The sequence below is a fragment of the Anomalospiza imberbis genome, chromosome 2 (genome assembly GCF_031753505.1).
Source record: "Anomalospiza imberbis isolate Cuckoo-Finch-1a 21T00152 chromosome 2, ASM3175350v1, whole genome shotgun sequence".
Lineage (NCBI taxonomy): Eukaryota > Metazoa > Chordata > Aves > Passeriformes > Viduidae > Anomalospiza > Anomalospiza imberbis.
The window spans coordinates 2,700,004-2,724,759 of NC_089682.1; the positions used below are offsets into that span (position 1 = coordinate 2,700,004).

Genomic DNA, 24,756 nt, shown 5'->3' on the forward strand with positions numbered 1-24,756 from the left:
CAGGTCCCTTGCTATGAGAGAAGCCAACAGCTGAGGGTGTTTTGGGTGTGGAGAAGGAATAATCTCCCTCTCATACACATTAAAATTGGGAATGGCTTAACAAATCACCTCATGTGAGTGTTCAGGCAAACTTGGCTTCATCTGTGACAAAACAAATCCGTTCTATTCAGAGTGTTAGTGGGTGTGGGTTAGCAGGAAAAATAAGGAAGAGGTAAATAAAAGAGGAGAATATTCTGATATCTGCTCCAAGCTGTGAGTGCTGGCTGCGCTCAGATCTCAGATGATGCCAAATATTGTTCTGGTATTTCTGGTGTGCAGCAGCTCGGTGTGTTTTGGGTTGGTTTGGTGGCTGTGCAGCCCCAACCCTGAGTTTCACACTCCAAGTTCCACCTGCACAGGCAGACATCAGAATTCCTGGGCCTCTGTCCGAATACAGGATCAGATAAAAGCAGTTTCTGACCCTGCAAAGTTAAATTTGTGGCTGACCAGAGCCTCGGGGCCTCCTCCTTAGTGCAGGACCTGCCAGGTGCTGCTTGTGCTGCCCTGCCAAACTCTGGCTCATCCTGGAATATCCGGAGTGGGGAGGGACCCACAAGGATCATGGAATTCCGTCCCTGCCCAGAACCCCCAAAAATCCCAGCTGGGCATCCCTGGCAGCGCTGCCCAAAGGCTCCTGGAGCTCTGGCATTCCCTGGGGAGCCTGGGCAGTGCCCAGCACCCTGTGGTGGTGGTGTTGAGATGGAAACATGACATATTTACACAACATACCTGTGGAGAGATAACGATGGCTACTGCTGGAGTTCTGGCTGCTGAGAATTCCAGACTTTCTGTGCTGCCAGGCCCTGACCCCCAGGAGAACACTGCACTGACCTGAGGCCCTGGAGAAGCTTCCAAAATGGAATGACAGAACTGGGATTGTGGGGTGGAGTTTGAACAGAAGTGTGTGATATCACAGGGTGGGAAACTCAGAGTTTAAGGATTTAGGATGCAGCAATAGATATAAAGCAAGATGGAGGTTTTAGGGTGGAGGTTGGTCCTTCCCTTCACCTCCTTATCCTCCTTCTCCTTCTCCTTCTCCTTCTCCTTCTCCTTCTCCTTCTCCTTCTCCTTCTCCTTCTCCTTCTCCTTCTCCTTCTCCTTCTCCTTCTCCTTCTCCTTCTCCTTCTCCTTCTCCTTCTCCTTCTCCTTCTCCTTCTCCTTCTCCTTCTCCTTCTCCTTCTCCTTCTCCTTCTCCTCCTTCACTTTCTTCTCCATGGGTTTGGGTGGTTTTGTGTGATTGGATAAAAAAGTCTGCATTGCTGACCACAAGTTGTTGATTAAGTTAAAAATAATTTAAGTATCATTCCTTAATTAAACAATTTATCCTTAAAAAGCCTTATAGAAAAAAAAAAGTCTACATTTTGTAGGTTGTTAGTGTGGAGTACTGTAAAACTCACAACTTATAAAACTGTAATATAGACAAAAACTAATAAACATCTAAATCCAAACAAAAAATGCCATCTCACACATTTAATGCCAACCCTGACCCTAGGAAAAAACCCCAAAACTCAACATTACTTTATTACAAGGTGTTTTCAAGTTTTATACCCTTAACAAAGCATGATCTTAAGTTATTAGTTATATTAAAACAACTCATTATTTTTATTGGACAAAGTAAGAGCTTACTGTATTTTACTGGTATAAAGTAATTAATGTTAATAATTAATTGGAAAGAGTTTACAGCAAATTATTAAGGTGTGGATGTTGTTCGCTAAGGTACTGCAAATATCCCTTGTGTATTTATTTTATCACTTCCTATGTTAACAGGCTTGTTTTGTGATTTTTTTTTTGTTTTGTTTTGGTTTTTTTTTTTTTTTTTTTTTTTTTTTTTTTTTTTTTTTTCCTGTGGATAAACTCCTATTTTATCAATTTCTTTTCCTGCTAACTTAGTTGTTTGCTCTGCAGACCAGCTGCTAAGCCTGTCTACACCTGGGCAGTGCCCAGCACCCAGCACCCACCTTCTTCCCTCTGGGGGAAGAACCTTGTCCTAAAATCCAACCTAAACCTGCCCTGGGCCCTGCCCCAGCATCTCCCTGGGTCCAGTCAGGTCACAGATCAGAGGTGGCCCTCGGGAGGAGCTGCAGCCCTTAGAGGAGTTTCCCCTCAGCTTTCTCTGCTCCAGCTGGACATTCCAAGTGTCCTCTCCTTGTGTGGCCCCTCCAGGCCCTTCACCATCCTCATGTTCCTCCTTTGGGCACTCTCTGAGAGCTTTTAGATCTTCCTTCTATGCTGGCACGCAGAACACCCCCAGCACTCGGGGTGAGGTCGATCGACAGCAGTTCCAGAACTTCCTGCTGGCCTTGAGGAGTGTGAACCTTTCCTCTCCTCACACAGAACTTAAATTCAAACATCCAGGCCAGCCCAAGCTGCCAGAGCTCAGCAGCAAAGAGTTTTGGCTCGGTGAGGGGACAAGGCTGGCAGGGGTTTGTGACACTGATGCCTTGGGAAGGCTGAGCTAGAGCAGAGGCTGGGCAGAGCTAAAGAATAAAGCAGGGATTTATAAAAAGGATCTCCTCCATGGATCCACCCTGGGCAGCACCAGAGCCCAGCCAGGGCTGCACCCAAGATGAACCCAAATGGTCCCAAAATGCACGAGCGCTCCCGGGGGCTCTCACTGGGATCAGCTCTGCTCCATTGGCACATTGCAGTTCATTGTCCCATTCCAGCTTTAGCCCATGCAGTCCCATCCTGCTTGTTTTCCTCTCTTCAGCCCACGTTGTTTGTGCTCCTGGGCCTGAGGTTTGGATCATTTGTCCTTGGTGCCCAGCTGGAGCAGGAATTGTTTTGTCTCCCTGCCCTGTGAAGAGAGCTCACCATCCCATAATACAAAACCCAGGCCCACACACAAAAGCAGCACAGAATGTGAAACATAGAAAAGCTCAAACCTGAGGCATCAGTGCAATGCCACCAAGTGCCCTCTCCAGGGGGGATGAGCGCTTTGGAGGAGGCTGAAACTGGGGCTGGATTTCAGGGACTGGGTGCTGAGGGTTGCTCCAGGATTATTGATCACATCCAGCTCCCACCAGGAGCATCTTTGAAGGGAAAACTATGGAATGCCAACACAAACTGGGATGACCATGAGCAACCAGGACCTTAAGACCTCAAAGGTTACAACCAAAACATCTGGCTTGCTGCTCTGTCTCCCTGTTGATGCAGAAATCTTTGTTTCCCAGTTCACAACACAGAGTTTAAGGCTTGCAGCAGGGCAGCAACACTTCCCAACTCATCCATCTCTTGTCCTGGCAGCTGCTGCAAGTGAGACAACAAGAAAATAAAAAATATTTGTACTGCAGGTTAACCAGGAGAAGGAATTAATCAATGCTGCCCTTCCATGTGTGTTTGCAGGCAGACATTGTGCGTCTCTTATTGCTTTCAGATGCTTTTTCTGGGATTTGAAAGCTTTAAAACACATCCATATCTTCCCAAATTTTGCTGATTCACACAGCGAGGCGTGGCGTGCTAAAAGCAGTTTATTAACATTCCCCAGAGCAGGGAGAGAAATGTGGAAGTTCCTGCAGTTATCCCAGTTTTCTGCTAACAGCTGGATAATTCGGAAATGATGAGTTACAACCTGATGGAAGCTGCAGAAGAATGTGGAATACATTATGTCAGCCTTTCCCCACTCCACTTGATGCTTTAAGGGCTCTGTTTCCCTCAGCCAAGCAGCAAATCCTTGTGCAGAATTTTCCTCCAACTTCCCTACATGCAGAAACTTCATATTTGAAGAAGGGAGAAGAAAAACTTTGCATCTGGCAAGATGTTTTTTGCATGAACTTATGAAGAATTTTTCTAGTAGCACCTGGGCAAAATACCAACATGGAAATGCATTTTAATTTTCATTAATTTAAAAATATTTTACAGGAGAACCCTTACTGAGAGGTGATGGCTTAATATGGCCACTGTTTGTTAAGGTTACCTTAAATCTGAGAAATAGAAATAGTGATTTTAGAAATTCTAATTTACAAATTATGATTATAAATTTTGATTTACAAAAGTGGAAAAAGAGGCCAAATTGCTGACAGCTCGTTAAAACATCTCTTCATTGGCAATTAACAGTAAAATTTACCAAAGCAGAGTGTAAAAAATTGTTATTTTCTTTTTTGCTGAGTTCCTTCCCCAAGAAAACTTTGGGAGCTTCACTTGGAGGAGCAAAGGGGAATTGAGGGGAATGTCAGTAAATGGCTGAGTTTGGATATGATAGGAATGATAATGGAGAATTTCCCCTCTGCAGCACTGCCAGGATTCTGAACACAGGCATGAAACAGATCAAACTGCCTAAATGGGAAGGAAATTTGGGCAGTTTGTGCAAGTTTGGAACTCCAGGACAGGCTGACAACAGAACTGGTTTTGCTTTTCTACAACAACAAATCATTACCAGGGAAAATCGAGGCGTTTGCAAGCCCCTTCTGCCAATCCTGGATTTCCACCTTCTAGGATTATCCTGAAATTGTGGGTTTTGCAGGCATCTCTTCTGTATGAGCCCTGCACCTCCTTTTTTGTTTGGAATTTGGTGTCACCCTCGCTCAGAATGAAGGGATGGAAGTCATGGTGTCCTGTATCCCGTTCAGCCTGGAGAGGAAGAGCTTCCAGGAGACCTCAGAGCCCTTTCCAGTGCCTGAGGGGCTCCAAAGAGCTGGAGAAGAATTTCTCGTGAGGGCAAGGGGGAATGGTTTTAAACTGACAAAGGACAGGGTTGGGTGGGAGACTGGGAATTGGGAATTGTTCCCTGGCAGGGTGGGCAGGGGCTGGGATGGAATTCCCAGAGCAGCTGGGGCTGCCCCTGGATCCCTGGCAGTGCCCAAGGCCAGGCTGGACACTGGGGCTGGAGCAGCCTGGGACAGTGGGAGGTGTCCCTGCCATGGCAGGGGTGGCACTGGATGAGTTCTAGGATATTCCCCTGGGAGGAAAGGCTGGCACAGCTGGCATTGTTCACCTGCACAGGAGAAGCTTGGGGCTGAGCTCAGTGTGGCCTTGCAGGGCCTGGAGGAGCCCCAGGAAACCTGGAGAGAGACAATTTCCAGGGCATGGAGGGACAGGACACAGGGAATGGCTTCACACTGAAAAATTCCAAGTTTAGGTGGGATGTTGGGAAAAAATCCTTCCCTGGGAGGGTGGGCAGGCCCTGGCACAGGGTGCCCAGAGCAGCTGGGGCTGCCCCTGGATCCCTGGCAGTGCCCAAGGCCAGGTTGGACACTGGGGCTGGGAGCAGCCTGGGACAGTGGGAGGTGTCCCTGCCATGGCAGGGGTGGCACTGGATAATTTTTAAGGTCCTTCCAACCCAAACCATTCTGGGATTCTTTCTGTCTCTCACAAATCCATAACTTTGTCTCCATAACCAGAGCCAAGCTGAGATCCTCCCGAGCTGTCTCAGCGGGCCCTGGGCTGCGTGGGCTCCAGATGCTCTGCAGATCCCAGCACAATCCCAGCAGAGCACGTGTGGCTTCACAGAACAGAGCAGACCCAAAAAAATAACCAAGTAAAAGGGACAAAAGCGTGCAGAGTGTCTGGGGGATGGGCAGTGAAGTGGATTTCTGTTATCTGTGTTTCCAGGGTGCAACCTGTCCCCAGCAGGGACATGGGGACAAGTTATCACATGTGGCCTTATCTCCAGAGGGATGCAGGAGCTCCAGGCAGGCACAAGGTGGACAGGAAGGGAGGTGGAATTAGGTGGCCATTTTTAGATGCCCTAAAAATTCTTGTGTTTTGCATTTTCCATCTCTTCCACCAGAGCTGGAATTTGGGTTTGCACCCCAGCTGCTCTGTGGAGCAGACACACATCACTGGCTGTGGCAAGAGCTCCCAATTTTAATGCTTCTTTCCACATTTTTTTTGTGCAGTGACAGAAGAGATGCCCCATTCCTAAAGCAACACTTGGGCGGTTTTAGGAATATTCCTTTACAAAGTGGTTCTGAAACAGAGCAGTGTCATGTTTTGCTAATGTCAAAATCTGGACATGGGAGATAAAAGAGCAGCTTTTAACTCAGAAAAAACAAAGACATGAGAGGTGAAGCTGTGGGGAAAAAAGTTCATGGTGATCTTTCTTTCCTCATTCCACTGAGCAACAACAGGATTTAGTGACTGTTTTCTGTCAAAAGAGATTAAAGACGGATTGGAAAGCAAAGATGGATTTCAGGGTTGCTTCTCTAGGGATGGACAACCCTGGCTTCCATAAACAAAACCATAATTTCCCAAAAATGCTCAGAGAATCCTGGTTGGCAGTCATGCAATGGGAGTGAACAAATGCACAAATTCCTTATCCAAAATATCAAGACTCCTTTTCTTTACCATGGCATTTATTGTGTTTACGAGAGTATGAAAATCCAAATCTGTGAAATAGAAAATGCTGGTTTATTCTTGCCTTAAAGTCAAACTCTGTTGCAGGATAGGCTAATAAAAGAAAAGGGATTCAAGGAAAGGAGACCCTTTGTAGAAATGGTGCTCTGGGAAAGAAACACAACTTCTCTATGTCCACGCCAGCATGGATTTTCTGTGTCTTTATCCCCAGGTCCCCAGGTGTTTCAGCTCTGGGAGGGTGTTTGGACAAATCTGGGCTGGGATTTGAATAAAACCATTTAATTTCTGCCTCATTTATAGCTTTTACTGAATCTACTCAGCTCCATCTGTTCAGGTAGAGAGATCTGTAAGCTGAGCAAGCAATGGGGAAATAACGATTAAAACAGAAATAATTGTTAGAACAGAAAAACTTTGATGAGTCTGATAAGGGAAACATGAATTTGGGTAAAAAATAAGCAGTGGTGCATTTGAAATGGACATCCTGGACATGGATATGGGCCCTGATCTCATGGAATCATAAAATCATGGAATGGTTTGGGTTGGCAGGGACCTTAAAACTCATGCAGCACCCATTGGGTGCTCCAAGCCCCAGTGTCCAACCTTGGACACCTCCAGGGATGGGAAATCCACAAGAATTTGGATTAATAAATAGATAAAATAAATGGATAGAATAGAATAGAATAGAATAGAATAGAATAGAATAGAATAGAATAGAATAGAATAGAATAGCTGAGCTGGAAGTGACCCACAAGAATCTCCCAGTTCTAGCTGGAATATCTCTGTAAGATTTTCTGCTCTCTCCAGGATTATTTTGGTTCTCATCCTTCATCAGCTGATGTCTGCAATATGTTGGTTTCACCTTTTCTCTAGATTTAATAGAATAGTTTATACATAGAATTTTGAACATTTTTTAACTCTCCGAGGAAACATAATCTCCAATAACCTCCAATGATGCATTTATATAATTAACATTCCTGAATAATTAAATACAATGGTCAAGCTTCAGTTATTAGATGAATATTCTCTAATAATTAAGAAGCTTATATTCCTTTAGTGTGTTTCACACTGTGGTTCAGTCATAACATTTTATCATTCATTATTTTCTCTCTTGACTTTCATATCTATGTGCTTAGCCCAGAGATCTCTTGACCCTTAAGAACTTCATTGGGTTTCTTTCTTTTACCTCTTCTTGACAGCCCAAATTCCCTCTGGGCTCACACATTTGCTTGAAAGAACCCCTGTGGTATCAATAATTTCACTACTAAGTCTAGATGCTGCATGTTGCTATTTTTTCAATTTTTTTTTCCAAACTTAACTGTGATTTCTCCTATTTGAATATTCACTGTCTCCCTCTTTGTTTCCTGAACCTCTAATTACCCCATTTTCTACATCATCCTCATCAGGGGGGAGAATCTTTATCTTAAAGCTCATCCAGTGTCAGTCCATTGGGTGCTCCAAGCCCCAGTGTCCAACCTGGCCTTGGACACTTCCAGGGATGGGAAAGCCACAAGAATTTGGAATAATAAATAGATAAAACAAATGAATAGAATAGAATAGAATAGAATAGAATAGAATAGAATAGAATAGAATAGCTGAGCTGGAAGTGACCCACAAGAATCACCCAGCTGTGTTATTCTGAGTTTTGCTTTATTCTGATGGGTGTGGCAGCATCCAGCAGGATCCCAGGACTTAATTTTCCTTCCAATCAGCTTTACAATTGCAATTTTAATTCAGTTATTTTTCACTTTGCTGCCCATTTCTCCTTATTTTGGGGGTGCTGGGGGAGGGTCACACTGGCGAAGTTAACAAAAAAACCCAATTAATTAGTTTTTTATGTTAGTTCACAGTCTTGCACATTCCAGAGCCACTCCTGACTCATGGGATGAGGCTTCAGCCACAGCAAATCTCTGCTGTGTGGCTTCCCCCCACCCAATGTGTAAATTTGTTTTTGAAACTCTACAGTGGGTGTCCCAGCTCCTTCAAGTGCCAGCTTTTCCCCATCGTGATCTAATTTTAATTAGAGAGATAAATGGGAAATTCAGATGCTCAGGAAACATTTCTTTCCCCTCCTTGCTAAATCCTTTTTCTGTGGTTGTATCTTCAGACCTTTAATCCCCAAAATTAAAATAGAATTAAAATAGAATAGAGGACATGTTGGTTGTGAGGCTCAAACCACTGCAGGTGTGTGGCCAGGAGGGGGGAATTGGGTGATGGAGGCACAAAAATCAGGAGTAAAACTCAGCAGTTAAATCAAATTAAAGAAAGATCCCAAGTGATGACAGCATGTTTTGCTTAAAACAAAGCTGAGGACCCTTCTGCTTCCCTGATTTTCCTATTCACACTTGTACCAAACAGGTTTTCTTTCTTCTCCTAAAATAGTTCTGCCAAGCTGCAACCTTCAGTAAAAAATCAGAATTGTTCACGGTGTCTGAACCATTATTGAGAGTAGTTACCATTACAGATAATACTATTCTACATTATTCATATAATAAATAAATAGAATAAATAGAATAAATATATTCTGCATTGCTCATATTCTATCAGAGTATTCCTGCCTCACATCCTTAGCAGAAAGTCTGTGTGTGCCTGACCAATGACCACCATGAGCTTTAAACCTTTTGAGAGGTTATCCACGAGGATATTTGTTCAAAAACAACCTCCCAGGGTAGTTCTGGGAGTCAGACACTGCACATGGAGCCCAGAAGGTCTGGGCATGACCAGCCACGCGCACTCCAATTATCACAAACCCACTGAATTTCCTTGTTTCCAGTTCTGCTGTTGTTCTGGAGATTCCCTCAATTTCCCCACGCTCCAAAGGACTGGTGTTTGTCTGGAAACAAAGGATTTCCTTGTGAAGTGTTGGAACCCTGGTTACTGAGAATTTTAGACTTTCTGTGCTAGCAGGCACTGACCCCCAAAACCACTAGATTAAACCTAAAGCCATAGAGAAAGCTTCCAGAATTAAATAATAAAACTAAAATTATATGTGTATAGTTTAAAATGAAGTGTGTAATATCACAAAGTAGAAAACTTAGAGTTAAAAGTTTTAAAATATAATAATATATATAAAACAAAATAAAAGTTTTAAAACTAAGTCATTCTTCTTCACCCCCTTCTTCATGAGTTTAAATAGTATTATGTAATTAAATTCAAAAGTTCACATTACAAACCACAAATAATCAATTATTACATTAAAATAAAAATAATTTAAATATAATTTCTTTAACAGTTTATCCTTAAAAGACCTTATAAAAAAACTAAGCTCCATTTTTTAGTTTATTAATAAAGTACTATAAACCCCACTATTTATAAAACTATAATATAAATAAAATCTAATAAACATCTAAATCCAAACAAAAAATACCATCTCACACATTTAATTCCAACCCCAACAAAATAAACCACAAAAAACCAAAAAAAAAACACCACTCAACAACTCAACATCAGTGATGGCAAAACCAGAAATTTGGAGATCTAATTGTGCTGACTTGGCCAAATTTCACAGGGAATCCTAAGAGGAAAGTGAAATAAATCCTGAGGGCAGGGATGGAGTGGGAAAGGAGAATGGCTTGATGCCTTGGGAAGGCTGAGCTGGAGGAGAGGCTGGGCAGAGCTAAAGAACAAAGCAGGGATTTATGGAAAGGATCTCCTCCATGGATCCACCTTGGGCAGCACCAGAGCCCAGCCAGGGCTGCACCCAAGATGAACCCAAATGGTCCCAAAATGCACGAGCGCTCCCGGGGGCTCTCACTGGGATCAGCTCTGCTCCATTGGCACATTGGAGTTCATTGTCCCATTCCAGCTTTAGCCCATGCAGTCCCATCCTGCTTGTTTTCCTCTCTCCAGCCCACGTTGTTTGTGCTCTTGGGCTGAGATTTGGATCATTTGTCCTTGGTGCCCAGCTGGAGAAGGAATTGTTTTGTCTCCCTGCCCTGTGAGCTCTCTTCCACCATCCCCTGATATGAAACTCAGATCCACACACTAAAAAAACAGAATCTGAAACACAGAAAAGCTCAAACCTCAGGCATCAGCTGATTTCTGCTTCTACCTAAAGCTGAAACATCAACACCTCTGGGAAAGGCAATGTTCTGGGCAGGTTTGGGATCTTCTGGAATAAATCAGCAGCAAAATGTGCTTTGTGCTTTCAGAGTATGAAATCGAGAGATCCTTTTTCCTGAGGATGAAGTGTGTCCTAGCCAAGAGGAATGCAGGCCTGACCTGCAGTGGCTACAAGGTAATGTTTATTACTTACTTCTCCACCCCTGAAGTATTCAACAACTGGCAAGTTTATTTATTTAGGTGTTTGGTTTGGGCTTTATTTTTACTTATATGTAGCTTATGTGTGATGAGAAGAATTAGAAAAAAATCCCCAAAATACCCTCAGAAATTCAAATTTAAACTTGGTGGCACAGTTCCTCACCTTGGTCCCTGGGAATTAATCTGGAGGCCAGCCCTGGAGCTGCCAGGAGAGCACACAGTTTGGTTTTATTCCCCCGTGGAACAGGAGGCAGGTGAGGCAGGAACCCAGACATGGGAATTTGGACATTTCCCACATCCCACCCAGTTGCACAAGGCACCTCCTTGGCCTCAACACTAAAAAAGCTCAACCATTGCCATCACCTCAGGGTGGAATTGTACTAAACCACCAAGTCTGTTTATACATCTTACCGTTTGTATGATTTTTTTTTATTTATGACATGAAATCAGAAGCCACAGCAAACACTGTAGTGGTAGAATAACAGCTGTCCTTTGAGTAGTTTTTATTTTCAGCTGTGCAGTAGTTTTTCTTTTCAGATTTGCAGTAGTTTTTATTTTCAGCTGTGCAGTAGTTTTTATTTTCAGCTGTGCAGGCAGCTTTTATTTTCAGCGGTGCAGGCAGTTTTTATTTTCAGCTGTGCAGTAGTTTTTATTTTCAGATTTGCAGTAGTTTTTATTTTCATCTTTACAGGTAGTTTTTATTTTCAGATGTGCAGTAGTTTTTATTTTCAGCTGTGCATGCAGATTTGATTTTCAGATGTGCAGTAATTCCTTTTTTCATCTTTACAGGCAGTTTTTATTTTCAGATGTGCAGTAGTTTTTCTTTTCAGCTGTACAGTAGTTTTTATTTTCAGATTTGCAGTATTTTTTATTTTCAGATGTGCAGTAGTTTTTATTTTCAGCTGTGCAGTAGTTTTTATTTTCATCTTTACAGGCAGTTTTTATTTTCAGCTGTGCATTTGCTGCTCTAGGTTCACTCTGCTCCATCAGGGAGGGTCGTTCCCATTCATTCTGCTGGGGATTCATTTTGGGTCGTTCAAAACCCAAAAAGCAAAGCCTGGAAGAGGAGCAGAGCTCTCTGCAGGAATGTGCTCAAGGTGCAGACGTGGATCTGTCTGTTTGCACTCTTCCCTACCTGCAGGCACTGATAATTCTTCATTACACTGAGCCCTGTTTGCTCAGCTGCTCCCCACAAAAATGGTTCTGTCCCAAAGCTGAATCTGAAATCAGGTAAAAGAGTAGAGCTTCAGTCGTGGCATCTCCATGTGTCTTTTGGGGTTTTTAATTCCCAATTATCACTGTTAATCAGAGGCATCACTTTCTTTGGCTCACTATTAAAAGTTTGCACAGTGAAAATCAAAGGATTTCTCTCATCTGGAGAGATGTTGGCCTAAATTTATTCCATGTGACTGAACTTAAAGTCAGGACTTAATTTTTAAGAAATCACCTCATTAGGTGAAGCACAGAAAAAACTCACGGACCAAGTGATGGGGGAGTTGAGATCTGCTGAGAGATCTTCTGACTGTGCTTTTGCTAAACATTGAAATCATTGGAGAGAAGGAAGGTTAAGCAGGAGGAGCCAATTTCCAGGTGATGTTTGGTAGGTTGTTTAGAGCACTAAATACGCTGCAAATTAATTCCTTACCACAGAACACAGTTAAAAGACAAACAAACAGAGAAATTCAGCAAAGGGATGTGATATTCCTGCTGCTTGGACCAGAAAGTTGGCAGGGGCACTGATGATTTCTGAACACCAGGACCACACTAAATAAATCTGGCCTGGAATAGTCCCCAGGTTACATTTCCCCCTCCCCTTTGGCTGACACTGAATTTTTACAGTCTAACACTGTCATTATCACCTCTGTGAACAGCAATTGTACACAGGGATCCCGAAATCTGAGCTCAGGACTTTGGGCTTGGTCATGTGTCAACAAAAAAAAAACCAAAAACAATAACAAAACAACCCAAAACCAAACCAAAACCAAAACCCTCTGAACTTGAGCAGAGAACTTTAAAACTCCTTTCTTGTGCATTTGCATAAACATCAGTTAATTTGTTAATTTTTATTGCTGTTGTGATGCATCAATACCCACTGGGTTCTTAAAGTGCCTTTTTTAAGGTGCCTTTATTTACAACAGAATAATAACTCATTAAAATGTAAATGTTTTTATTCATCTTTGAGTGTGTGTGGGAGAGAGATGGACATTTAAAATAAGACACTTCCAGATTTTTTTTAATCAATGAACAGGAATGCTGGCTGTATTTACAAGAAATCTGTATCAAGGAGCTTAAAGTATTAATTAGAAAGCAATTAGGCAGTCCCCAGAGAGGAGGTGCTTCAATACTGGATTAATCATGCTGTCAGCAAACACAAAACTGCACTTACTGAGTCTTAATCTCTATTTACAAATTAACTGCAATCAACAGACGACCTAGAATTTTATGTTATGGGGGAGTGTGTCTGTTGGAACCCTGGATACTGAGAATTTTGGGCTTTCTGTGCTGAAAGGCACAGACCCACAAGAAAATACTGCATTGACCTGAGGCTGTGGAGAAGCTTCCAAAATGGAATGACAGAACTGGGATTGTGGGGTGGAGTTTGAACAGAAGTGTGTGATATCACAGGGTGGGAAACTCAGAGTTTAATGTTTTGGGATGCAGCAATAGATATAAAGCAAGATGGAGGTTTTAGGGTGGAGGCTGCTCCTTCTCCTTCTCCTTCTCCTTCTCCTTCTCCTTCTCCTTCTCCTTCTCCTTCTCCTTCTCTTCACCTCCTTCTCCATGGGTTTGGGTGGTTTTGTGGAATTGGATAAAAAAGTCCCCATTGTGGGCACGGGTGGTTGGGTATTGGGTTTAAAGTGAAAATAATTGAGGTGTCATTTCTTAATTGGACAGTTCATCCTTAAAAGGCCTTGGAGAGATAGATACATGGCCATTTTGTAGCTTTTTAGTGAAATGCTGTAGAACTCATGACTTGTAAGACTGTGATAGTGATAAGAACTAATTAAATATCTGGGTCTGAACATGAAATACCATTTCGAGCGCTTTCAATCCCAACCCTCACCCAGGCAGAAAAGAAGATAAAAACGTGATATATGTTTTTATAAGCTCGTTGAGACTGGGTGGGCAGCAGATCTGGGGCTTTTCCATCAGATCTTGAGGGTGTTTTCTCCTTTTTCCAGGTGATCCACTGCAGTGGCTACTTGAAGATCCGCCAGTACATGCTGGATATGTCCCTGTACGACTCCTGTTACCAAATCGTGGGGCTGGTGGCCGTGGGGCAATCTTTGCCTCCCAGTGCAATCACTGAGATCAAGCTCCACAGTAACATGTTTATGTTCAGAGCCAGCTTGGATTTAAAACTGATTTTCCTCGATTCCAGGTAAGCAGCTCTTTCATCTCCAGCATCGAGTGTTCATGTGTTTACATGCCGCAGTTTCCAAATGGCTCAAAACATCCGTGAAAAAAAATCCAGCAGTCCAAACTAGATCTGCAACTCGGAGCCTTCAAAGTCTTTCAGGCAGCTGGATAGACCAAACTTTGTCTGGAATGCCAAGAAATAAGAGCCTGTCCAATTTAAGCTGGAGTTACCTGCACTTTTGGGGTCAGCTAAAAAGCTTCTTGCTGGGAGGATTGGTCACAGGAGCAGTGATAATTTTTTTTACCTGAAAGGACAAAAATTTTATCATACAAAGCCAGCAAAAGGAATGAGGCTGTACCAAAAAATTCCCCCAAAAAAACCCCAAAAGTGGAATACTGAGATCAAACAACTGGCTGGGGTCATCCAGAAAGCTTTTGGGAGAGCAGTAAGGAAAGAGAGTTCTGTCTTTTTGTGTAATGATTTAACTATGAAACCAACACTAATAATGGGGTTGCTAGAATGGAAAATAATTCCATTGGCTACCATACATGAAAACAGGACCTTCCTAAACAAAATTCTGGGAAAAACAGCTGAAGAAGGAGAGCACTGCCTCCACTTCAGCTGATGGAGCTCAGATGAGCACAGAACCAAAACTGAAATTAATTTCTCTGGTTTTGGAGCAGGTACCTTGTAGGACACAATACTTTGTCCAGTGCAGTCCAGGAGCCCTTGAAAGGAAAATCCCAAATACACAAAGTATTGACAACATGATCATTCCTCAAAAATCCTTTCCTGTGTGTCCCACATTCCCCATTTCCCTGGCGGGCTGCATTTGCAGGGAATACATTTGTGCAGTGAATGTGTGAGAAAACCTCTGTACCCAAGAGAGTGGAGGTCAGCCATGCAAGGAGAGGCTTTTCTGCGTGCTCAGCCCAGGAGACAGTGGCTCCATCAGCTGCTGGGACACAAAGAACTCGTTGTTTCTGGAACCCTTCCTCATTTTTTGGCACGCGTTGCTTCGTGCCGCGGCTACAAAGGAGCACGAGGGGTTCAGCAACACGTCCTTGCATGTGGGGAAAAGGAAATGATGTGCCTGGGAGGAACTGCCGGGAGACAGAAGTGTCTTCAAAGGCCACAGAACAAGCAGAGGTGTTGACAGGAGCAGGGATAGACCCAGAGCTGCTGCAGAGCTCTGTTTACCAAGGAGCAGATGGGTGTCATCCACACACGGGACAAGCAGGGGAATTCAGCTTCCCCAAAGCCTTTTGCTCTCCCAGCTGAGCAAACCAAACTGTATTTGCTGAAAACAGGGACATAGTAGGAGTTATCAAAAATCTGGTTTCAGGCTCGGTTCTGGTTTCCATACAAGGGGATGGATCTTGAGGCATAACAGTCACAGCAGACAGCATGAAAGCCATGGGAAGGAGCAGCTCAAAATCCCTTTCTGGACACCTGACACAACATAAACCACACAGGAGTTCATCCACTGAGGGCACTGGAAGGAGAAGACAGTCACTCGCCTCCAAAGTGAGCTGCTCACTCTGATTTTTGTGGTGCATTCATTGCCAGGGGGTTTAAAAAGACTTTGAAGAACTCAGGAGACCAGAACTGACCACTGGGGCGAGCTCTGTGTGTCCTGTCACCTGCACAGCACAACCTGGAGAGTCCAGGCTGCTTGAGGGAATGATTTGATGTTTAGGAAGTAAAACATCTGAGTTTATTTCCAGATCCAAGCTTTTTCAAAATTTGGGTGTCCTAGGAACTATCAAGGATGGTTTTTTGTGTCACCAGCTTCAAAGTGAGACTGCACCTTTGGGAAAATGAACCCCTGAAACCCTGGCTCGTGTTTGTGGTGCTTTGCCTGGGTTTGGGTGAGCTGTGTCTGTACTCACCAGAGGGGCAGGATGGAGCTGCCACCCTGCTTTTAAGTGCACTCAAGTCAGAGGGAGAATTGAAACCTGAGCAGGATCTTCCACCATTATTTTGTGCTCCTGACTGGCTTCAGTGAGGATTTGGGATGAGCACACACTGCAGAGGAGGAACACAAGCATCTATTCAAAGGCATTTTGATGATGTTGTCCTTCAGATGAATCCAAGCCCTCAACCCTGTCAAGCAGAACATCCTCAGTCTCTGTGGGGTCCACTGGGCTGGTTAGAGTCAGGGTATGAGTACAGGAGACGCACAATAGTAATAAAAGTTTTTAAAAATTAATCAAAATGTGCATTGTCATCAATCCTACAATGACAGGAATTGCTTGGGACCCCCTGCCCATTTCTGTGGACACTCCTGTGTTATCTCTGTGCTGTGCATCCTCACCAGCGGTAAAGGAGCATCCTTTGGAAGTCCATGTCCTGACCATCCCCCTCAGTACATGGCATGAAGAAGCTCGGGGCATTTAAACTGGATTCCTTTGATCTAAACTGGAGGACAACCTCCAAGAGCACCCAAGGACGCTCCAGCTTTAATAAATATTTCAGTCCACAGGCCTAGGCTAGAGCTAGTCCCAGGTAAAACTCCTGCAATCAAAATGTGCAGATGCCTCTGCTGCTGCAGGAGCAGATCCTCAGCAGGGACAAGTTACTGTCACCAGCTAAGGGACTGTGTCACTTGTCAATATGGACATCCTTTACTGTTCTGCCTTTTTTAGGCAAAGAAAACTCAGGACATCACAAATCCCCCCCCGCTCCCCAACCCTGGATAATCAAGCCACAATTTGGCTGAGTGGCACATTGTACTTTAGGGACTATTTTTTTCCTCATCTAAATTAAAAAAAAAGTCCATTTGAAACATGAAGTTTGACTCTTCAGGTCTGACCCAATGTAAATCTGACCTCTGGATTTGATTCGTTAACATCTGCAGAGATGCTGCTGTTTTGAATTCGTTCCATTCTTCTACTTCTGGGATTTTTTTTTTTTTTTTTTTTTTGGAAGTCTTGCCTCAGCTTTGCTTTCCTCACCCTGTGGTCTTCACACCTCCTTGTCTTTCCACATTCTCAGCTGGAATAAGCTCCTGCTTTTTTCTCCTGTTAGGCACCAGCCTGGATTTATGCACAGGCCATGATCACATGTGGCCCAACACACCTTCTACACTCGTAGCTTTGCAAAAGCAAATGAAAATGTGTCAGCAGCCCACAAGAGAGGTTTTATTGTTTCATGAGCAGCTCCTCGAGTGGAACTTTGTGCAAAGGATCCTGCATGGCAGTGGCAAAAGCCCAAGGTGGAAATCAGTAAAAGAGCTCTTTTTCCTGCCTGGGTGTACCAGGGAAAAGCTGCACCTTGCTTTGGCTGGGCTGAAAGGGTTTCTTTTCTTGTAAAGGTGAGGTTTCTGTTTCCAAAACTAACATTTCATCCCGCAGCTTTCAGGCACTGATTGGTTGGCACAATCAAATGTTGGGTCAATGAAACTGAATACTCCTAGAGATTTTGTTTATTGCAGATTTTTCCTTTTCCAGGGTCACGGAATTAACTGGATATGAACCCCAGGATCTGATAGAAAAAACCCTCTACCACCACGTCCACGGCTGTGACGTTTTCCACCTGCGATATGCTCACCACCTGTGTAAGTACCTGGGCTGGAGGCACAGGAGGGACCTGGAGCTGCTGCAGAGAGCCCAGAGGAGGCTCCAGGATGAGCAGAGGGATGGAGCAGCTCTGCTGGCAGGAAAGGCTGGCACAGCTGGCATTGTTCACCTGCACAGGAGAAGCTTTGGGCTGAGCTCAGTGTGGCCTTGCAGGGCCTGGAGGAGCCCCAGGAAACCTGGAGAGAGACAATTTCCAGGGAATGCAGGGACAGGACCCAGGGAATGGCTCCCACTGCCACAGGCAGGGCTGGATGGGAGATTGGGAATTGGGAATTGTTCCCTGGCAGGGTGGGCAGGGGCTGGGATGGAATTCCCAGAGCAGCTGGGGCTGCCCCTGGATCCCTGGCAGTGCCCAAGGCCAGGTTGGACACTGGGGCTTGGAGCAGCCTGGGACAGTGGGAGGTGTCCCTGCCATGGCAGGGGTGGCACTGGGTGGGCTTTGAAGTTCCTTCCAACCCAACCCAGTCTGGGATTCTATGGAATACACTGAGTACAGTGAGGAGTTTTGCAAACAAGCAGCATGCTGGAAAGCAGAAAAAAATCCTTTCCAAATTTTGACTGGAGACAGATTTTCAAGAGTTCTTGGCTATCACTTAAGGAAACCATTAATTGAGTAAATACAGCTCAATATGCTGGGCTTCTGAAAAGAAAAAAAACAACACCCAAACCAACTTATCTGGCCAGTTTTTGTACTTAGGGGATCCAGGCTATTCTGAATGTTTGGAATTGATTCTGGATGGTGATCTCTTGAAGGAAAAGTAAACCAAAAGAGCAAGTAAATGAGAGGGGAAAATCTGAACTTCACTAGCCTCTGCTGTTAAAACAAAAACTATGCAGCAGCTCTGCATTCCTCTGAAATATGTTAGTAATAATCATCCTGTGTTTGAAGGGAATGCAATCCCAAAAACTCCTTGGAGGGACATTCATTAGTAGCATGTGGATGAGGTTCGGAGAATGGATTGTCAGGAAAAAAATGACACATTTAATAATTTCCCATCTTCCAACAGAGTCACTAATCATATCTTCAAACATCTGGATCTGGGAAGGAGTTCATTCAGTAGCACATTAATTTGAAAAGCAAATTGAGGGAATGGCTGAACTCTGGATTTGGCTCCGTTTGCTGCAACCCATACGAGGCAAAGATGACATCCAAAAACCAATGTCAGGGAATTTTTTTTCCAGACTGCTCCTGTAGGCTGGAAGCAGCCAGAGTCAAATCCTTCCTTCAGGCTTCCTTCTTCTCTTAGTGTGTGCTACTGATGGGGATCTGGAATATCAAGGAGGTTGTAGCTGTGTTTGGCAAGTCCAAGCTGAAATTGCAAGTGCTGAATTCCGCCGGTGGCAGGGTGTGCTACACCTGGGAAAGCAAAAGCTGATCTTTACAGTGAGCTCGGATTTACCAAAACATGATTGAACACTCTGGGCCGCTGAGAACTGGAAAAAAGAATGGCCAGGGCACATGGAATATCCTGTCAGGGACACCCTCTCTGTAGTGGTGACATCTGCATGTGGATGTGACTGTTGACCTGCTCAGAGTAAACTCAGTATTTCCACCAGACTGTTTGAAATACCTTCATCGACCAGCACGGAGATGATGCCACCACAGCCACAGTCACCTCTGGAAAACAGTTTTCCACTTTAGAGCAGCAGGATGGATAATTCTGTGGCTGCCAGTTTGATCCATGTACGACTGGAGTTTTAAATGAAGAGACAAATCATGTTCACTGAATTACCCACCACATCCTTCCACAAGGAAAAAAAAAAAACCCTCAGCCAAATAGGATACTAAGAGCAGTTCTGTAGATTAAAGATAAATTACTGTAAACTTTAAAAACAGAAGAAAAATGCGAGCCATGCATAGGAATTTATGAAAGCAGATAAATCCCAAGAAGCACAAAATAATGAATAATGCTTGGGCAGCAGTGGGAACAGTGCAGGGTCATGGTTGGAATACCAAGTAATGGGAATTATTAAACCAGATGTAAAGTGCACAAAGTCCCTCTGGGGAGCACTGTGAGAGCTCCCCCAGCATCCATCAGCAAATGTCTCAGGAACATGAACAGTGGAAGGTTGGCAGGTTTGTTGTACCATTCTGTAAAGCAATCTGATGATGAAGTGTCACCTGATGCAGAAATCCAAAGAGAAACATCTTACACCTAATAAGGGTATTAAGGGAAAAAAAATATATAGGCAACCCTAAACTAGGATAACCACTTGCTTTTTTTAAGAGGAAAAAAAAATCCCAAATTGAAGACCTGAAGCAGCTGAACTCAGAGTGAGGCAGCACAAGGAATAAAACAAAGGAAATAGTGAGGGGAAAAAGTTAGGAGGGACAGAACAAGAACATCAAGCTAGGAGGGAAATGTAGATGTGAATATTTGCCTAAGGTGTGCTGGCAGCAAAGAGAATTTCCTGCTTGAAACATTTGATTGGCTTCCAGCTCCAGGAAAACACTTGTGGTGTTTGAAGCTGTGTTATTTATTTCCAGAGCCCCTTTCATACACACAGTGTTTGCCCTGAAATGTGGCCACACAAATAAGGAGGCCCTGCCCCCAGATCCTGCACTCTAAAATACCGGACAGAGTTCCAGTACAGACAAAATATCTTTGTGCCCTCAGAGAAATCCCTTTGTTTGTGCCATTGTGAGGGGGTTTTGGGCATCCCACATGTTGCAACATCCCTGCTCTTCCCACAGTAACTTGAACAGGGTTCAGGTCTCTGCGCCTTGGCCCAGCCCAGCTGGTGTCCCCACCAAACCCTTCTCCTGCTCCCTGGAAGTCACCCTATGTATTTGTAGGGTTATTTCATAGAAAAATACAGTTCCACCATCTCTGGTGTTGGGTCAGCACTCAAACCTTGTGGCAGAGCAGCACCAGATTTTAAGAAGTCAAAAAAAAAAAAAAAAAATAGAAGAAGAAGAAGAAGAAGAAGAGTCTGCTGGGCACTGTGCCTTGCCCAGAGGCCATGCCCATGACATGCCAAGGCAGCTAAACCAGGATCTGCTGCCAGTGTGGAACCAAGAAATTCCATTGCACTGGTATCCTTCCGTACAGGCTGGGAACTCCCAGCCACACGCCTGGGAGCCTGGTGGAGCCTTTTAAAATAGTCCTGTCTGACAGCCCGAAGCCTTTTCCAGCTTCCCTGCGAAACCAGGAGCGAGCCAGAGCCCTGGAACACCCAGTCACAGAGGGCACATCCAACGGAGAAAGCCACGGGATCCTCCCCCTTGGGCTGCAGCAGAGGCCACCAAGAAGTCTGAGCCTGCACAGATTGTCTGGGTGGTGGATTTGCCTCACTCCCATTCCTGAGGTTTCCTTTTCAGCATCAAACAGGGCAGCTGAGCACAGAGCCAGATGGAAGCTGAGCTCTCTCACTGTCTCAGTTATTGTCCCTCAGCCAAGGTCAGACTTTCCCCAGATTGCTAAAAAATCAGGAGACACGGAATCCTCCCCTATCCCCAGAGAAATACTGGTTAATCCATGTAATTAGGAAGGAAAGCTGAACACTGTAGCCCTCAGTGGTTTTCACATCTTTTCAAACACTGTCTTAACTGCAGAGCTAAAATAGGGATTTAAAAAAAAAATCAGTGAGAGAGGAGGAAAGCCAAAACTAGTCCCAAAGCACACGGAAGAACTTTGTTATAGTTAGTGATCCATGACAGCATTAATTTCTCTTTCGGAAGACTGAGTGTAGCAAAGCATTTGGAACTCAAGGAAAACGTGCTCATTAAACCAGCACAAAGACCCAGTTCTGAAAAGCCCAGACCCCATTCCAAAAATTACCTGTTACATGGCCTGTGCTGAAATGTAAAGATCATTTCCTGCAACGGGACCATTTGGATTTTAGAATGAATCACCAAATCATAAAAGCACAGAATGGTTTGGCTTGGAAGGGATCTTGAAGATCATCTCACTCCAACCCCCTGCCATGGCAGGGACATCTTCCACTGTCCCAGGTTGCTCCAAGCCCTGTCCAACCTGGCCTTGGGATAGGGCAGCACAACTACAGACCACCACCCACAATTACAGAACACTAAGCAAAAGTAAAACTGTGGCATAGAGACAATTATTAATATTTTTAGAACAGAATCTTTGAGTAGCCACTCCACGACTTTCAGGGACAAATTGCTCTTAAAAAACACAAATGTATTTTTATTTTTCTCAGTGTGTTTACATACTTGCACACACACTCCTCATGATTTTTTAAAATCACGTGCACCCTCCTCCCATAAAGAATTTCGTGTAGAAATGTAGGAGTGGAAGGAACACCAACAAGAATGAGGCAAAAAGCTGATACCTGAGAGAGATTTGAAACCCCAAATACTGGTGGCTTGGTGGCCACCATGGAGGGTGGGTTTTTGAATGTCCTGCAGGATCATGGAATGATGGGATGTCCTGAGTGGGAATAAACCCACAGGGATCATCCAGTGCCAGCCCTGCCCTGCCCAGACCCCCCACAACCCCACCCTGGGCATCCCTGGCAGCGCTGTCCAAAGGCTCCTGGAGCTCTGGCAGCCTCGGGGCCGTGCCCATTCCCTGGGGAGCCTGGGCAATGCCAGCCCCCTCTGGGGAAGAACCTTTCCTTAAAATCCAACCTAAATCCCTCCTGGGCCAGCTCCAGCTGATCCCTGGGTGCTGTCCCTGTCCCAGGAGCAGAGATTGGAGCTGCAGACAGTTTTAGGTGTTCATTTTGTTGCCTTCTGAACACATGGGCGCCTCATCCTAAAATGGAAGAATTGACACTTCCAGAAAGACCTGTCAATTTTGTAAGAGTCTGATTTTCTTTGAGAGAAAAACTGGAATTGAAAGAAAGTTTAAATATGTGGGGATGTGCAATGGATAGGAGAGGAAGCAGCCCATGCGCTCCAGATTTTGGGGAGACCTCACTGAGTCTTCCAGTACCACAAGGAAATGGATGAAAAGGAGGGAGAGGGACTTTTTATATGGGCAAAAAGTGACAGGACAAGGGGAATGGTTTTAAAACAACAGGTTTAGATTCCATTTCTTAATCATATTTATATAAAGGAATTTCTGCCATTGCCCACTTTTTTTAAACACAATTTGTGCAGCGAGCTCAGTCCGTGATTCCCTAATTTACAATAAATAACTCTATAGGAGAGTAAGGAGATGGAGTTTCCAGAGGAATGATCCAAGGCCACACAAGAGAAGAACCAGCTTCAAAGGCTGGGCATTATCTTCTAGTGAATCCTGAGATAAAGGTCTTGCACTGAACCAGAAATATTTGTGGTTGGATTAAATGTTTAGAGATGCTGCACAACTCCTGTTACAGCACAGCCTCCTGCCAACACATCCCTGTTCACAGAGGATCCAAAATAGCTCAGGGAGGATTACCTGGCTGGTGAATTTATCAGATATCCGATTCCACTCTCTGTCCTTGTCTTTGTTTGGGTGCTTCACAACCAAAGAATTTTTAAGTTTTACCCTTTTAAATCAACCTTAAGGATTACAGAGGGAAAAAACCGTCACGGAATAAAATACATTGAAAAATACATGATAATCTGTCAAGCTATGAGAGAAGTGCTTCCAAATAATCTGGGAAAAAATCTCAAAATCACAGAATGCTCAGGGTTGGGAGAGACCTTCAGGATCATGCAGTCCTCACCCCAAACCCTGTCCCCAAGGGCCACATCCAGACTCCTCCGGGACAATTCCAGTGACTCCAAACCTCCCTGGGCAGCTCATCCAAGGCCTGACCACTCTGCCAGGGAAATTTTCTTTCCCAGTCTCCAACCTGAGCCTCCCCTGGTGCCATTTGAGGCCATTTCCTCTCCTCCTTTCAAAAGAATTGTGTCCAGTTCAAAATATTTTTGCTGCCTTGAACTTTTCTTTTGCGGTTAGAAATTTTAAAGCAGGGTTTGTGAAGAATGGAACCATAGGTGACCCAGAGAAGAAGGAAGACAAAACTTAGGACTCTTCAAATTTTCTGTAAATAAAAATGCAGTGTTATGAATCTATAGAAAGGGGCAGGATAGATAAATTTGCAGGGAGTTATTTAAAGTTCATTGGGAGGAAGAGGAAGGAGGGTGTACGGACATAGGTTGGACTCAATAACCTCAAAGTTTTTTTCCAACATCATTAATTCTGTGACTCCGTGAGGGAGAAAAGCGCTTGGCTTGCAAATAAACCTCTCCAGGAAGTGGTCTTGAGTCCAAAAAATGTGAAATTTTTTTAAAATATTTTTTTCCTTGTGTTCACAGTGCTGGTGAAAGGCCAGGTGACCACCAAGTACTACCGGCTGCTGTCCAAGCAGGGAGGCTGGGTGTGGGTGCAGAGCTACGCCACCATCGTGCACAACAGCCGTTCGTCACGGCCTCACTGCATAGTGAGTGTCAATTATGTCCTTACGTAAGTCCAAATACTTCGTACCATTACCTGTTATCACTAACTGAGTCATTAATGATTAAATCCACCAAGTTTCCTTGGCTTGTGTCTTCCGGTGTCGTTCTGTGCTCGCGTGTTGCAGCTTTCTCTGTTTGTACGACCCCATCTCTTTAGCTGAGAGAAAACATTGTTGTATTAATTATTATCATTATTATATAGATTTTCATCTTGTCCAGGGAAGGTCAATGGAGATGGTGAAGGGTCTGGAAAACATCTCATGAGGGAGCTGGGGGAGCTCAGCCTGGAGGAGGCTCAGGGGGGACCTCATTGCTCTGCACAACTCCCTGACAGGAGGGGCAGTGAGGGATGGTCGGGCTGTGCTGGCCTGTCCTGCGGGAAAGGAGTAGAGGAAATGGCCTTAATTTTGTCAGGACAGGTTCAGATTGGAGATGAGAAGGGTTTTTTTCCTTTGAAAGAGTGGTGAGGCCTTGGGATGAGCTGCCCAGGGAGGAGGTGGAGTCACTCTCTCTGGAATTATTCAGGAGGAGTCTGGATGGGGCCCTTGGGGTGATGCTGGTGGTGCTGGGTGATGGTGGGACTGGATGAGCTTGAAGATCTCTTCCAAAGCTGAGTATTCTGTGATTTTTTTTTGATCAAAACCAACCTTGCAGCTTGTGTGGTTTACTTGCAAGCACACACTGCTGACAGGGGAGGAACGTTGCTCCTTTTCTTTTCCTCAGGGCAGAGACCAATTCCTGGCTGAGCAGGAGGCAGATTAATTGATCTCTGTCTTTCCATGATGCCAAATCACAGGGAGCCAGGGATGGCTGAGAGAAGATGATACATCTCAGGCTCAGAGAGAGGGGACACTTCATCCAAAGGT

At 44.4% G+C, this 24,756-nt stretch overlaps 1 protein-coding gene across 1 annotated transcript in view; it reads left to right on the top strand.

The window, feature by feature from the left end:
- SIM2 (SIM bHLH transcription factor 2) overlaps positions 1-24,756 on the top strand; it is a 58,857-nt gene that overhangs the window by 24,662 nt on the left and 9,439 nt on the right. The window contains exons 5-8 of the mRNA XM_068179524.1: positions 10,482-10,567; positions 13,773-13,972; positions 17,404-17,510; positions 23,750-23,897. Coding sequence (XP_068035625.1) covers positions 10,482-10,567; positions 13,773-13,972; positions 17,404-17,510; positions 23,750-23,897 — 541 coding nt within the window. The remainder of the gene's footprint in view (positions 1-10,481; positions 10,568-13,772; positions 13,973-17,403; positions 17,511-23,749; positions 23,898-24,756) is intronic.